General features: G+C 40.7%; 1 protein-coding gene across 7 annotated transcripts in view; it reads right to left on the bottom strand.

Annotated features, from left to right (window-relative positions):
- ttc12 (tetratricopeptide repeat domain 12) overlaps positions 1-15,218 on the bottom strand; it is a 103,634-nt gene that overhangs the window by 15,973 nt on the left and 72,443 nt on the right. For 6 of the 7 annotated variants that reach the window (XM_069894839.1, XM_069894840.1, XM_069894842.1 and 3 more), the window contains 5 exons: positions 7,597-7,665; positions 7,365-7,466; positions 6,617-6,716; positions 5,402-5,627; positions 1,155-2,900 (listed from right to left, as the gene is read on the bottom strand). In XM_069894839.1, coding sequence (XP_069750940.1) covers positions 2,831-2,900; positions 5,402-5,627; positions 6,617-6,716; positions 7,365-7,466; positions 7,597-7,665 — 567 coding nt within the window. In that variant the 3' untranslated portion in view covers positions 1,155-2,830. Of the gene's footprint in view, positions 1-1,154; positions 2,901-5,401; positions 5,628-6,616; positions 6,717-7,364; positions 7,467-7,596; positions 7,666-15,218 lie in introns of those variants that run through there. The other variant, XM_069894843.1, reaches the window with a different exon arrangement.

Below are 15,218 nucleotides of genomic sequence, written 5' to 3'. Positions count from 1 at the left end.
AGATGATAATGTGGGAAATTGGATTAGCAAGTTTGCTGATGACCCTAAGATTGGAGACATTGTGGACAGTGAGGAAAGCTTGCAGAGGGATCTAGACCAACTGGAAAAAATGGGCCAGAATATGGCAGATGAACTTAATGCAGATAAGTGTGAGGTGTTGCATTTTGGAAGGATAAACCAAGGTAAGACATACACAATAAATGGTAGGGTACTAAGGAGTGTGGAGTAAGAATGAGATCTGAGAATAGAGATGCACAATTTCCTGCAAGTGGCATCACAGGTAGACAGGGTTATAAAGAAAGCTTTTGGCATCTTGGCCTTCATAAATCAAAGTATTGAGTACAGGAGTTGGTATTTTATGATGATGTTGTATAATTTGGAATATTGTGTGCCGTTCTGGTCGCCTAATTACACGAAGGATATCAGTAAGAATGAAAGAATGCAGAAATTTACTCGGATGTTGCCGGAACTTCAGAAGATGAGTTACAGGGAAAGATTAAATTGGAGTGTAGAAGAATGAGAGATTTTATAGTTTACAAAATTATGAGGGGTATAGACAGAGTAAATGTGAGTAGGCTCTTTCCACTTAGGAGAGAAATATGTGGAAGGACATGGCTTTAGGGTGAAGGGGGAAAGGTTTAGGGGAAACTTCTTCACTCATAAAGTGGTGAGAGTGTGGAACAAGCTGCCATCTGATGGGGTAAATGTGGGCTCACTCTTAAGCTGTAATAATAAATTGGATAGATACATGGATGGGAGAGGTCTGGAAGATTATGGACTGGGTGTAGGTCAGTGGGACTAGCAGAATGATATTTTGGCATGGACTAGATTGGCCTGTTTTCTGTGCTGTAATGTTCTATGATTCTATATTTTGAAATTAGTAGTGAATACTTTTGTGGCCCAGCCAACTGTGGTCTTTGAAGTATCATCACCAAAAATAATTAGGTATTCAATGCCTTGTTTGGTTCATTGGATTTTGCAAGGGAAAGAAGATTTTGGTTTACAAAAAACACTGATGACTTTTTAAAAAGGATGTATTTTTAAAATACGTATTTTTAATGTTAAAATTAACATTTTAATGACCCATAGTATTTTGAACATAAGCAGTACACCGTACTTATTTTGCAAACACAAATAGTCTTAAATAGATTAAATTAGTTCCAAAATATTTATTGTGTTACCTGGTTACATAAAGATTATTTCAATATTTGAATTGATGAGATTTATTTAAAAAAATATTAACAGTTTGCAATATGTATAAACTGCAAACACTGTTCCTTAAGTGAAATACACAACTTATGGAAGCTTACAGAAACTTTATAAATTAAAAGATACTGTATTAATCCTGAGAATAGCGGATTTAATACCAGTAAGAACTAACTAGTAGGTAGCCCATTAATCTGGCCTTCAGTACTTGGTAATACTTTTAAACAGTGTTTCAAATATCAGCATGCTGATTCTGAACGCACAATCTTTTTTATTGTCTTTTGCAACAGATCTGCAAATCTTAGATTAAAGAGATTAACTTCAGTGGTGAAATAACATTAAGCATTTAGCCAGATTTGTGGAATTAAATTATCAGAAAAGGTCATTCAAATGAATAGCACAAATAAATTCATTTCTAGGGCAAGAAGCAAGGGAAGAATAAAGCCAGAATATGTCAAATATGAGATTATTTAAAAATGAAGTAGGCTTATAAAGCTTAATGATCTTCCTAGAACTTGTTTCATTGATATAAAATGTGATGCATTACTGTTAATTGCAATAATTCCTGAGCCACAACTTTTAGCATTACATGGAAGATGGTGGACTTTTTGGTTGAGATCTTGCATCAAGACTGAAAGTGTAGTGGAAAGGCTGCCAGTATATAGCCTGTTTCATCCCTCGCTCACTTCTTCATTAAGTAAAACTCCAATTATCCAAAATTAGATTCTCTGAAATCTTCATTTATCTGAAATTTTTTCAAAAATTTCAGAGCTGAACCGACCTTACAAGTTGAAAAGAAATTAACCCGACATGAAATTAGAACGATGATTGTCCTCGTTTCAAGTAACTTCCTCCTTTTCTCTTTCCATTCCTTCTTTACCTTCCCCTATTAATCCTCCCTCTCAAACTGGATGTCACCGTCTCCCAGCCACAAGCCTTGGAAGAATCCCTTGTCCTGGAGTCATCAAGGAGAGCAGCCTCCCAGGAAGGAGCGGGACCTCGGGCACAGTGGCATTCCCTCCCCTCAATTCCTGACACAGCGGAGCACCCCGACGCTGACTCCGAACCCTCCCCTTGGCCGAATATTGCACACCAGACTCCCCAGTGTGCATGTTCAGTAGGGCGAGGGGAGGATTTGGACCCGGGAGCTCTAGTAACTGGGAAGACAGGAGCCCAGCGACTCACTAGTGAATGTTCCACTAGCCCAGGAAGCCTCCCCAGAGATCAGCTGCGGTTAGGAGGTCTCGATGATAGGCAGCGGCCAGCATAATTTTGGTGAGAAATAAATATTATTTTAATGCTTAAAAAGCCTTTCCTTGTTTGTTGTTGTTTAAATATTGATAAAAGCTTTTGCTTCTGGGCTGTTTTTAAAAAAATGACCAGTTCTCCAAAAAAAAAAGTTTATCCAACATAGGCCTGAACCCGACCATTTCAGATAATCGGAGTTGTACTGTACAAATTATTTTCCCTCTTCACTCTGTCCTGATACAGGGTCTACACCCAAAGATCAATCATCCTTTTGCCTCCACAGATGCTGCTCGACTCACTGAGATATTCAAGCAGTTTATTTTCCGCTCCACATTCCAGAAACTATGGCCTCCAATCTTCTCGTACCATTACACTCTCATTTTATGTATTTCATACAAGATGTCAAAATTTCCAATCCATGTAGCTCGCGGAGTTCAGCCTTATGTCTGAGTACAGTAAAAGAAATGTTAGACATGCATGAAAAAATAAATCTCCTTTGTCATTTTCAACGAAAGGCGCTTCTCATGAGATTTCAATCTTATTAAAACATTAAAACATCTTATTAAAACACTTTAAGATTGTAATAAGATTGAACCTTTAGGATGATACACCTTTTCCGAAATGCTGAGGTAACTCTGTAACCTTCAGTACTATACTTTTATATGTTGATACCACATTTAGAACTCCCAGGAACCAACTGACAGAGGTCCTTAACAGACATTTTCAACACCTCATTGCAGCAGTCCATTGTCCCAGTGAATTTCAAAGAGGGTGACAGTAACAGGCCTCAATGACTTCTGCCTCATGGCACTGACTTCCACCATTAGGAAATGCTTTAAGCATCTGGTGATGGAGCGCATCATAGCAAACCTCCCAGAGACAATGGACCCATTTCAATTTGCCTGTAGATGAAACTGTTCCACTGATGATGCTTTTGCCTTGACCCTCTACTCCATCCTGATCTCCCTGGAGAACAACGCCTCATATGCGAGGCTGCTGTTTATCAAATTCAATTTGGCGTTTAATACGATCATTACCCTGAGGCTGGTGGAGAAGCTGTCCTCACTGGGACTCAATAACCCTCTTAGTAACTGGATTCTAGACTTCCTAACAGAAGGACCAGTCTCTCTGGGTCGGCAGCAGAATGTTGAGCACCGTAATGCTGAGCACTGGCGCACCTTAGGGCTGTGTGATCGGCCCACTCCTGATCACGACTCCAATGTCTAATCCAGCTCCAACAGAGTCATCAAGTTTGCAGATAACAAAACAGTTGCTGGCCTTGTCAGCAACTATGTTGAGTCATACTATAGAGAAGAAGTGAATATCTCATGATATGGTGTGAGAATAACAACCTGAGTCTCCATGTGGACAAGACAAAGGAGTACTTCGAGACTAGGAATGGCCACCTTCCAATACACATTAATAAATTGAGAGTGGAGAGCACAAAGTTCATCAGACTCCATTTAACAAGTGACCTATCCCGGACAAAGCGTAACAGCACTCTCTGAGAAGAATGAGGCAGGAAACTTTCTACAGGAGCTCTATCAAGTGCACCCTGGGTGGCTACACAGTGGGTATGATTGCTGTAGAGCATTGGATTGGATCACTGGATGTGATCAACTGGGATTGTTGTTTGAAGAGGTCACCCAAAATTGTTGAGGACCTCCACTATCCCACACGGCATCTTTCAGCTGCTCCCATCAGGGAAGAGATACAGGGGTATCAGGGCCAGAACCACCAGGCTGAGAGAAAGCTTCTTCCCACGACAGTGAGAATGCTGATCAACTGAATGAACTGCTCATACAACCCCTCCATGTCTACTATTTATTACATAATATTTATTTTATATATGTAGATAATGCAGGTACTGCATATGTATCATTTGTCTGTATGTGTGTTGTGTCTGGTCACGTGTTTGCATGTTTTTGCATCAAGGACCAGAGAATGCGGTTTCGTTGGGTTGTACTTGTACAATCAGATGATAATAAACTTAAACAACTGTACAAATACAATCAGACCCCAAAGGGATAAAAGAAGCTGCTGTTTCAACCAATTTCTTTAACTGCAGGAATTCCTAGTGTAGATTTTTCAACAAATGGAAACAAGCATTTGAAGAAATGGAAGTTAGCGACCATTATTGAGCCATTACCATACTGGTAATGAAAATCTTTGGGCTGGAGAAGCCACACAGCCAAAGAGACGGGGAGTCAGCAGCTACACACATATCAAAGGGAGAGCAAAGAATACGGGCACTGCATAATCCATGGAGCATGTACTGCCAGTTTCTAGCAATGGCCCGCTCTCACTGTGCCAGTCCAAGTTCTGTCCGTGTCAGTGACAGGGATCTCCCAGTGGCTAATCATTTCGATTCTGCGCCCCACTCCCATGCTGACATGTCTATCCATGGCCTCGTACTGTCAAACCAACCCACCCTGGAGGAGTAACATTTTGACACTATCCAATTGGCTGGCATTAACATCGATTTCTCTGGTTTCTGCTTGCCTTTGCCCTGTTCTCCCTCTCTATCCCATCCCTCTGCTTTCCTCCAGCTCTCCCACCTTCCCTCTCCTTTCACAGAGCTATCCCCCTCCTGTTTTTTACTGGTGTGCCATCCCTCCCTTATCAACTTATTACCTCCTGCCTGTGGGTCTACCCCTCCCCTGCCCATCCCCCTTCCTACCATTTTGTTCAGGTACCTGCTTACATTCTGTTCACACCTTGATGAAGGGCTTAAGCCTGAAATGTTGGTCACATATCTTTGTCTTTGTTGATTAAATTAGACTGTTTGACCCACTGCGTTACTCCAGAATTGTGTTTTTCCTTCAATCACCAAGTCTGTCGACCTTCGTGTTTTACTCACATCCAATCAATTTCATTTATTCTATGGGCTGATTGAAACTGCACACGTCCAATAATCTCTTTCTGTTGAGTTAAACTTAGATCTTACCTGGGTTCTGTCAAGCAGAGTTTACCCAGGGCAATCGCTGCATTCTGTTGGAGGGAATTGTCCTTGGCATCACCGCCGGCATGTTTTAACAACATTTTTATAATATCTGTTTTAAGCAGAGATGCCGCAGCTCCTGGGATTTCGAAACAGTGGGAAAGGCAAAGAGCAGAATTGCCCACCACTTGCTCATCATCTAAAGACAGGAGCTTCCTTAAAACACTGAACTCTGGGTAGAAAAAAAACCAGAAAAAAAGCAGAGAAATTAGGAAGTGTGTAATTTCCAAAAATTACCAATGAATTCATGGGATAAAACCAAAGAAGTTTATCTATCAGCCCCAGTCCTAGATTAACATTTAAAATAAGTGTAGGGGAATAGATTTAAAATCAACACTGAGTATTAAGACAAGTCAGAAAAGAAAGCTGTGGTTTAAACAATAATACGTAGGAAGCTACAGAACAACCGTTTTCTGAGGTTCTTGAGGTACAGAACATCAGGGAAAACATGAAAGTTGGCAAAGAAGGCAAGAATTATGGCACAAAGAAATTTCACAGCAGTGTCCTGAGCCTTGAACAAAGATAGTGGATTCTGCTTTTTTAATGACATTTTGTGAGTCACCTGATTTGTTGAGCTAATAAATACATAAGGCACTTCAAAAATCATATCAGATCAGTCAGCACAGCAACAGACAATAATAGCACAAGTGAAATGCTAACCCATCAGTCCAACACCATATACTTGGACAACCTCCGTCATTGCTTCATAGTCATTTATTCAAAATTGTGAAAGCACCATTGCTCAATGCTAGCAAAGGCATCACTGGCTTACAGGGAAATGAGGGATGGGTCATAAGGTCAATAGTGATGAAGCCAACCTCTACTAAGTAAAAACAAAATTATGTTTAATACTGAGCTGTCCCATTCTTTTAGATTCTAATTAATTTTTCTCCCTTTTATTTTTATTTCAGATGTCTTGAGTTTTTAAAAAATAATAATCAGGCAACAATGTATTAATAATGACAGTGCATGTATCCACCATTATAATCACAAGTTGTTTACTATCAGTGATGGTAAAATATTAGATATGCTGTATGTAATTATGAATTTAATTAGATTTTGCTACATTTCAGTGCTATGTCACCAAGTGACAGATGGACTGTTCAAGATCAGTGACATATTAATTGTGATTGCTTAAAGCAGAAGCTAATTATCACGTACTTTTATCTCCTCTGACAATCTCTTCTCGAGCGTCTTCACTTCTACCACTACAGACTGCTAAAATCTTTGCTGCATAGCGTGTGGTCATCTTCCCACCTGTCTGAAACAAATAAAAATCATTTCTAAGCATACAAACAACGGCCTAAAATTTGAACACACAAGTCTCTGAGTCTTCATTTTCTATGTTTTATGTCACAATTTTTCCACCATCTATTAAAGATGTCCTTTCATGGTGAAGTATATTTCCACTGTCACCAGTGCCATTTCACCCAAGTGTCAGCAGCCTGTGGAACCAGAGGCAACATAGCTGTGCCCTCACCCAATGTCTAAGCACAATGCATTCCATACGTGTAAGTTGAGAGGAAGGAAAGAATCACCCAAGAGTACAAGTTTAATTGCTGTTTCAGTTCAGAGGAATTACTTAACAGTAGCAGTAAAAGTGCAAATTCTCTTTTGTACTGCTTATTTTTTTAAATTTCAATTTGTCCCCCATTGCCAGGATGAGTACACCCTCAGCTGAAGAAGCATTAAGGAACAAATACACATTAGGAGCTGGTGGAGTACCCATTGCTAGCTGCAAATGTGTATTCTGCTGAAATTGAAAACTGCAGTACTTTCATGTGAAGTCAGTACTGTAGGGCATGGTGCAATTAGCATATGACCAAGTCTGAACGAGTCCCCTAATTCCTTTTGCATAGCATTAGTATGACAGACCGTGTACTAAACACCAGCTAGCTGTGCTACTTACTTTGAGAAATCTGAGCATTTTCTTCACCATTCCTGCTTTCACTGCCTTTTCCACTGCTTCATCAGACTGAGGGAGCACACAACTAAGAAGCCCTGTTGCTCTCTGAAAACCACAAAAATGTTTGGAGGTGAACAGCAACAAGAAGCATGAAGTTGCATCAGACCATTCGGCCATCCTGACCTCATAAACATGAATTCATGTTTAAATAGCTCATTCCAATGAATATACTTACTGTTAGAATCCCACCATCCATGCTGGCAAGTAGGGAGATGCACCTTTCTGCAATAGCTGGAGATTTTACCTTAAAATACACAAAAGACAATGTGTGGAAAAACTGGACACTACAAGCACAGCTTAACCCCAATTTCAAGGTCTTTTCCACCCAGCTGAGCCATGGCTCCAGCCTAACATTGCAAATACAAATAATTATTTAACAATTTCCATGATTTAGAATTTCATAATGAAGGAAGCATTTTAAATATTGTCGAAATTATCTAAAACATTTTCTAGACAGATCGCTAAAATGTTACTCATCGATGAAAACATTTACCTCAGTTTAAAAAATGTTGACTTCAGTTCATTAAACATGGCAAATCGAAAAGATGGAAAACAGCAAAGGAGCACCAAAATTTTCAGACACCATGGGAAAATTACATCTCGGGACTGATACCGAAAGAGGAGCAGCTTGGGACTTGAGAGAGCTGAGATTGTTGGGAGCCAGCTGAAGTTGAGTGCCTTTAAAAAGAAGTGGAGCGGGACTCGGGACACATTACATCTCAGGTCCACTACAGAAAGAGGAGGAGCGTAGGACAGTAATTTAGATAAGGGGTAATGACAAATAAAAAGAGGGGTAGCTCAAGCAGAGCAGCCAATGGAGAGCATCCAGACTGTGTGTGTGTGTGTATGGCTGAGGGTAGGAGTGAGGCTTAGAGACTTTGACACACGAGGCTTCGGAAGCTGAGGATGAGCTTGGTTCCAATAAGGTAAATAAGATCTTTCAATTTAAATTAGAAAGAGTTAATGGAGACAGTAGCTAGGGCAGTGGAATGCTCCAATTGCAGGATGTGGGAAATCTGGGACAGCATAATTGTCCCTGATTACTACACCTGCAAGAAGTGCATTCAGCTACAGGTCCTGGAGACTGTGTTAAGGAATTGAAGCTGGAGGTGGATGAACTTCAGATCATTTGGGAGCCAGAGGCAGTGATAGAGAGGAGTTTCAGGGAGGCAGTCAACCCTAAAAGTCAGGAGACAGGTAACTGTTAGGAGAGGGAAGGGGAAGAATCAGATAGTGCAGAGCACCCCTGTGGCAGTTTCCCTCGACAACAAGTTTACTGTTTTTTAGACTGTTTGGTGGGTGTCGGGGTTGGGGGGGAGTGGGGGAGGGAATTTTCCAGATACAAGTCGTAGTGGTCACGTCTTTGGCGCAGAGGCTGGCCCTTTGGCTCATAAGGGAAGGGAGAGAAGAGGAGAGCTATGGCATTGGAGACTCATTCATTAGGAGAGCAGATAGGAGGTTTGGTGAATGAGATTAAGACTCTCGGAATTTATGTTATCGCCAAGGTGCCAGGGTCAGAGATGTCTCTGATTGAGTTCATAACATTCTGGATGGGGAGGGTGAGCAGCCAGATGTCAGGGTCCATGTGGGGACCAATGACATAGACAGGAGTAAGGATAAGGTCCTGAAAAGGGAATATAAGGAGTGAAGAAAGAAGTTAAAAAGCAGGACCTCAAGGGTGGTAATCACAGGATGCTGCCTGTGCCACATGCCAAAAGGGATAAAAATAAGAAATCATGAAAAATAAATGCATGGCTGAAGACTTGGTGCAGAGGTATAGATTTCTGAATCACTGGGATCTCTTCTGGGGAAATCTTACCTGTACAAAAAGGACAGGCTGCACCTGAACTGGAAAGGAACCAATATCCTGGCAGGAAGGTTAGCTAGAGCTGTTGGAGAGGATTTAAACTAGCCTGTCGGGGGTGGTGGGGGGAATCGGAATGTGAATGCAGAGATGAGGGTAGAAGGACAAAAGCATGATGCTACGTGCTCTGAATTGGTGAGTAAGAACAGGCAGGCGACAAAATATAGTGTAGCCAGTTAGAGGGGTTGAAATGTGTCTCTTTCAACACTAAAAGTATTAGGAATAAAGGGGATGAATTTAGACCATGGATCAGTACATGGAACTACAATGTGGACGTTACTGAAACTTGGTTGGAGGAAGGGCAGGATTGGCTGAAGCAGGGACTGGGGTTTATGTGTTTTCAAAGGATTAGAATGGGAGGTATAAAAGGTTGCGGGGGGAGTAGCATTACTGGTCAGGGATAGTATCACAGATATAGAAAGGGAGGACGCTACAGAGGAAGTGTCCACTGAGTCGGTGTGGGTGGAAGTCAGAAATAGGAAGGGAGCAATCACTGTGCTGGGACTAGTCGACAGACCCTCAAATAGCCCTCGGGACACCAAGGAGCAGATAAGCAGGAAGACTTTGAAATGGTGCAGGAATAAAGGATTGTAGTTAAGGGTGATTTCAACTTCCTTAATATTGACTGGCACCTGCTGACTGCAAGAGGGATAGATGGGTTTGAATTTGCCATGTGTGTTCAAGAAGGATTCCTGACATAGAATGAGAGGAGAGGCCATACTGGATCTTGTTCTGGGTAATGAACCTAGTCAGGTGGCATACCTCTTGGCAGGGGAGCATTTTGGTGAGTGACCACAACTCCCTTAGCTTCAGCATAGCTATGAAGGATAAAAACAGGCAAAATGGGAAAGTAATTAACTAGGGAAGGGCTAATTATCAAGGGATGAAGCAGGAACTTGTGAGAGTAAATTGGAAACAGATATTTGAGGATGAAAGCACAGAACTAATGTGGAGGAGGAAGTTTAGGGACCACTTGTGCTGGGTTCAGGATAGATTTGTCCCACTGGGACAAGAAAAAGATGGTAGGAAAAGGGAATTTTAGCCGATGAAACAGGTGAGGCAACTAGTCAAGAGGAAGAAGGAAGCATATGTTAGATATAGGAAGCAGGAAACAGGAAGGGGTCATGAGAAATATATGGTACCCAGGAAAGACCTTAAGAAAGGGCTCAGGAGAGCTCAAAGGGGGCATCAGAAGGCCTTGACCTGTAAGATTAAAGAGAACTCCAAAGCGTTCTATGTTTATGTGATGAATAAAAGAATGATGAGAATGAAGATGGGGCTGCTAAAGGATAAAGGATGCAACATGTGTCTGGAGGCAGAGGAGGTTGGGGAGGTCCTAAATGAATACAAGAAAAAAGGACCTTGATCATGGGGAGGTCGAAATAGAACAGGCCTGTGTGCTGGAAAATGTGGAGATTAAGGAAGTGTTGGATTTTCTTAAAAACATCAGGATTAATAAGTTCCCAGGGCCAGATGGGATATAACCCAGGTTGCTGTGAGAAGTGAGAGAAGAGATAGCTGGGGCAGTAGCTATGATCTTTGAATCCTCTTTGGCTGCAGGGGAGGTGCCAGAGGATTGGAGAATGGCAAATATAGTCCCCTCTTTAAAAAAGTAATAAGGAAAATCCTGAGAATTATAGACCAGTGAGTCTTACATCAGTGGTGTGCAAACTATTAGAGAAGATTCTTAAGGATAGGATCTATGAGCATTTGGAGAAGTACAGGATACTCAAGGATAGTCAGCATGGCTTTGTGAAGGGAAGATGGTCCCTCACCAGCCTAATTTGTTTTTTTTTGAGGAGGTAACAAAAGAAATTGATGAGGGTAGGGCAGTAGATGTAGTCTACAAGATTTTTCACAAGGTATTTGACAAGGCTCCCCATGCAGAAAGTCATGAAGCATGAGATCAGTGGAACCTTGGTTGTGTGGATAAAAACTGGCTTGCAGGAAGAAAGCAGAGAGTAGTAGTGAAAGGGAAGTATTCTGCCTAGAAGTTGGAGACCAGTGGAGTGCTGCAAGAATCTATTCTGGGACCCCCTGCTCTTTGTGATTTATATAAATGACCTGGATGAAGAGGTGGAAGGATGGGTCAGTAAGTTTGCGGATGACACAAAGGATGGAGGAGTTGTGGTTGGAGCTGAAGGTTGCCGAAGGTTAGAAGAGGATGCAGAGTTGAGCAGAAAAGTGGTAGATGGAGTTCAATCTGGATAAGTATGAGGTGATTTATTTTGGAAGGACAAACCAGAAAGCGAACTACAGGGATAATGGATGAACAGAGGGACCTTGGGGGTCAAATCCATTCATCCCTTAATGTCGCCACACAGATAGATAGGATAGTTAAGAAGACCTATGGGATGCTGGGCTTAATTAAGAGAGAGAATAAATTTAGTAGAGAGGTCATGTTGCGACTTGTCAAATCTCTGGTAAGACCACACTTGGAGTATTGCGTTCAGTTCTGGTCACCTCATTTTAGGAAGGATGTGGAAGCTAAGGAGAGGGTTCAGAGGAGATTTAGCAGTATGTTACATGGATTGGAAAACAAGGCAAGATTAGCAGAGTTGGGACACTTTTCTTTGGAGAGTAGAAGGATGACATCTACCAGATTATGAGAGGTATAGATAGGGTGAACACCCAGCACTTGTTTCCCAGGGCAGGAATAGCAAACACCAGAGGACATTTGTACAAAGTTAAGGGACAGAGGTTTAAATAAACAGAGTTGTGGGTGCCTGGAATGCCTTGCCAGGGATGGTGGTGGAGGTTGAAACATTAGAGGCATTTAAGAGACTCTTAGACAGGTGCAGATGAAAGAAAAATAGAGGATTACAGGGTAAGGTGGGTTTAGCACTTTTTTAAGGAATATATGAGCCAGCACAACATCGAGGACTGAAGGGTCTGTACTGTGCTGTAGTGTTCTATGAATACTTTTTGACAGAGGAAGGGGAAGTGTGTTTATTTGATGTGCAAAGCATCTGTTGACTTTAATAGCCTATCTACACATTACATCATAATCATTAAGGTGGACATGAACTGGATTGATTGAAAGTTGTGGAGGAATGTTGGAGATGGCCTTGTCCTCTTCTTGATCTTTTCTCCTATTCTTATTTTGCACTAAATGAGAGTGTTAAGGAGTTTTATTGTATTCATTTAAAATGAAGAGCAGCAGATATAAAAATGCCGACTGTAATATGACCACCACAATAAATTACTACAATGTCAACAGTTAAACTGTTCAGTCATGTCATAGAGTTATTTTTAGAGAAAATTAATTTTTGATAGCACAGGGGTTTTCTGGTGTAAAAACACAATTTTCCTTGCAGTTGAAACTGCCAGGCTCAATATTATTTGGCCTATGATTCTTTACATTTTTCTGCATGTGATCTATAACCAAAAAGGTTTGACCACCCCTATGTTAGATCTTGAGTATTTCTATGTTTCCAGGATTGCTTTTGAATGTTTTGATGGGTTATTCAGGTTGCAGTTTCACAATTAGTGGCAGTATATAGCAATTAGTAACAGGTTTTGCCATAGAGTTTTACAGATTCTCCCTCATGTCTTCAGTTTTTTCCATTCTGGTAATTATATTAAAATTAAGGCTTGCTGTCAAAATAATCACTGTGCGTTAAGTGATGCATTAGCTGAAAGTAATGTTTCAAGCAGAACATCCTTGTCTACAATTTTGAAGAACTTAAATATTCCTTAAATTTAGCAGTCCATTCAATTTCCAAAGAATGGTGGATGTGCACATCTCAGCATGCTCTCATTATGTACAACTATATGACAAGTCTTACGAGAACATACACATGAATATACAGTGCCCTCCATAATGTTTGGGACAAAGACACTTTTTCCCCCTTTCTTTGGATCTGTACTCCACAGTTTTAAATTTGTAATCAAACAATTCACATGCAATTAAAGGGTGCATTCCAGATTTTATTCAAGGTTATTTGTATACATTTTGGTTTGACTATGTAGAAATTACAGCACTTTTTATACATAGTTCCCCCATGTCAATGCACCATAATGCTTGGGACATTTGGTTTTATAGGTGTTTGTGCTTACTTAGGTCTGTTTAATTGCTTCATTGTGTTACGAGCTGCCGTTTCATTTAGTGACTGTCACTTTAAGGGCAAGTACCAGCAGTGACAATTCACAACTGTGGAGAGAACTGAGTGGCAATAATAAGGTACTGACTGTGTCCAAAGTTTATCCTCTGGAGGAAGAGAGAGAACATTTGTTGCTTTTTCCAAGGACAGGTGGGAAGAGAGACATGTGAGAAACATTTAAAGAACAGCATACTTTGGATCTCATGAACGTGGAGCTGGAGTGACTCTATGTGAAATGGACAATTTGGCTGATTCTCCCTGTCATGGGAATTACTGAACCCCATCATGACCAAATGAAAGGTTATTTTGAAGGGGACATTGATCCACACCATGACTAAAAGACAGGTCACTGCAACTGACCCGTGCCGGGGATTTTGGAAGTCACATTTCATTCCCCCACTGCAAGGAAAAGGATCGTTGTGACAACCATTTGTCCAAAATGATATTTCTCAACAAGCAACTTGACAAGGATTCGTGAATTTTCAGCAGTCTGGTCACTCAGTCTCTCTCACCTCCTTCATGATTACTTCTGTACATCAGTTAAAGAGTTTGTGTTTCAACACATTTCTAAGACTAAACTTTTGACTTTCCAGAATTGTGCCCAAGCTGTAATGGTTTGGTTATACATACAGCATATTTGTGCATAGTTCGGGTTAAGTTAATTCAGGTCTTATTAATAAATATATTGTTTTAAAATAAAAACAATAACAGCCTCTTAGTGCATTTCTATTGTTGCTGGTCTATGATGTAACAATTGGTACAGGTGTAAGAGAGTGAGACTTGCTTCTAAGTTTTTGATCACATTTGGAGTCTGTAGTTGCCATTTTTCAACATGAGGGCCAGAGTTGTGCCAAATAAAGTCAAAGAAGCCATGATGGGGCTGAAAAGAATCAAACAGTAAGAGACATCATTCAAACCTTAGGATTACCAAAATCAACTGTTTGGAACATCATTAAGAAGAAAGACCGTACTGGTGAGCTCAGTAATTGTAAAGGGAAGACCTTCAATGCTGACGACAGAATAATACTTATCATAATGAAGAAAAATCCCCAAATGCCTGTCCAACAGATCAGAAATACTCTTCAAGAGGCAAGATGAGTCAATTACTACTGTTGGCAGAAGACTTCATGAACAGAAATACAGAGGCTACACTGCAAGATGCAAACCACTAGTTAGCCACAGAAACAGGATGGCCAGAATACAGTTTGCCAAGTATTTATAATCTATAAACTTGCCAAGAAGAGTCTTCAGAATTCGGAGGAAAAAGGTCTTGTGGACAGATGAGACCAAGATTAACCTGTATCAGAGTGATGACAAGAGCAAAATGTAAAGGTATAAAGGCACTGCCCAAGCAAACTATCTCATCTGTGAAACATAGTGGTGGGGGTGTTAAGGCATTTATGGCTGCCACAGGTGCTAGTGCACTTATCTTTGTTATTGATGTAACTGCTGATAGCAGTAGCAAAATGAATTCTGAGGTATATAGAAATATCTTATCTACTCAAGTTAGAACAAATGCTTCTAAATTCATTGATTGTATGGCATTTCATCCTACAGTAAGACAACGATCCCAAACATACTGCTAAAGCAAAGATAGAATTATTCAAAGTTAAAAACTGGAAAATTCATGAATGGCCAAGTCAGTCACCCAATCTAAATCCAATTGAGCATTCCCTCCATGTGCTAAAAGGAAAACTTTAGGGTACAAGCCCCTGAAACAAACAGGAGTTGAAGATGGCTATCGTAGAGGCCTGGCATAGCATCACCAGAGAAGATATTCAGCACCTGATGTCCATGAATCACGGACTTTGAGCAGTCATTATATGTAGG

Source organism: Narcine bancroftii, chromosome 8 (assembly GCF_036971445.1).
Source record: "Narcine bancroftii isolate sNarBan1 chromosome 8, sNarBan1.hap1, whole genome shotgun sequence".
NCBI lineage: Eukaryota > Metazoa > Chordata > Chondrichthyes > Torpediniformes > Narcinidae > Narcine > Narcine bancroftii.
Note: the sequence above shows the minus strand (reverse complement) of the source record. Positions and strands in the feature narration are given on the sequence as shown.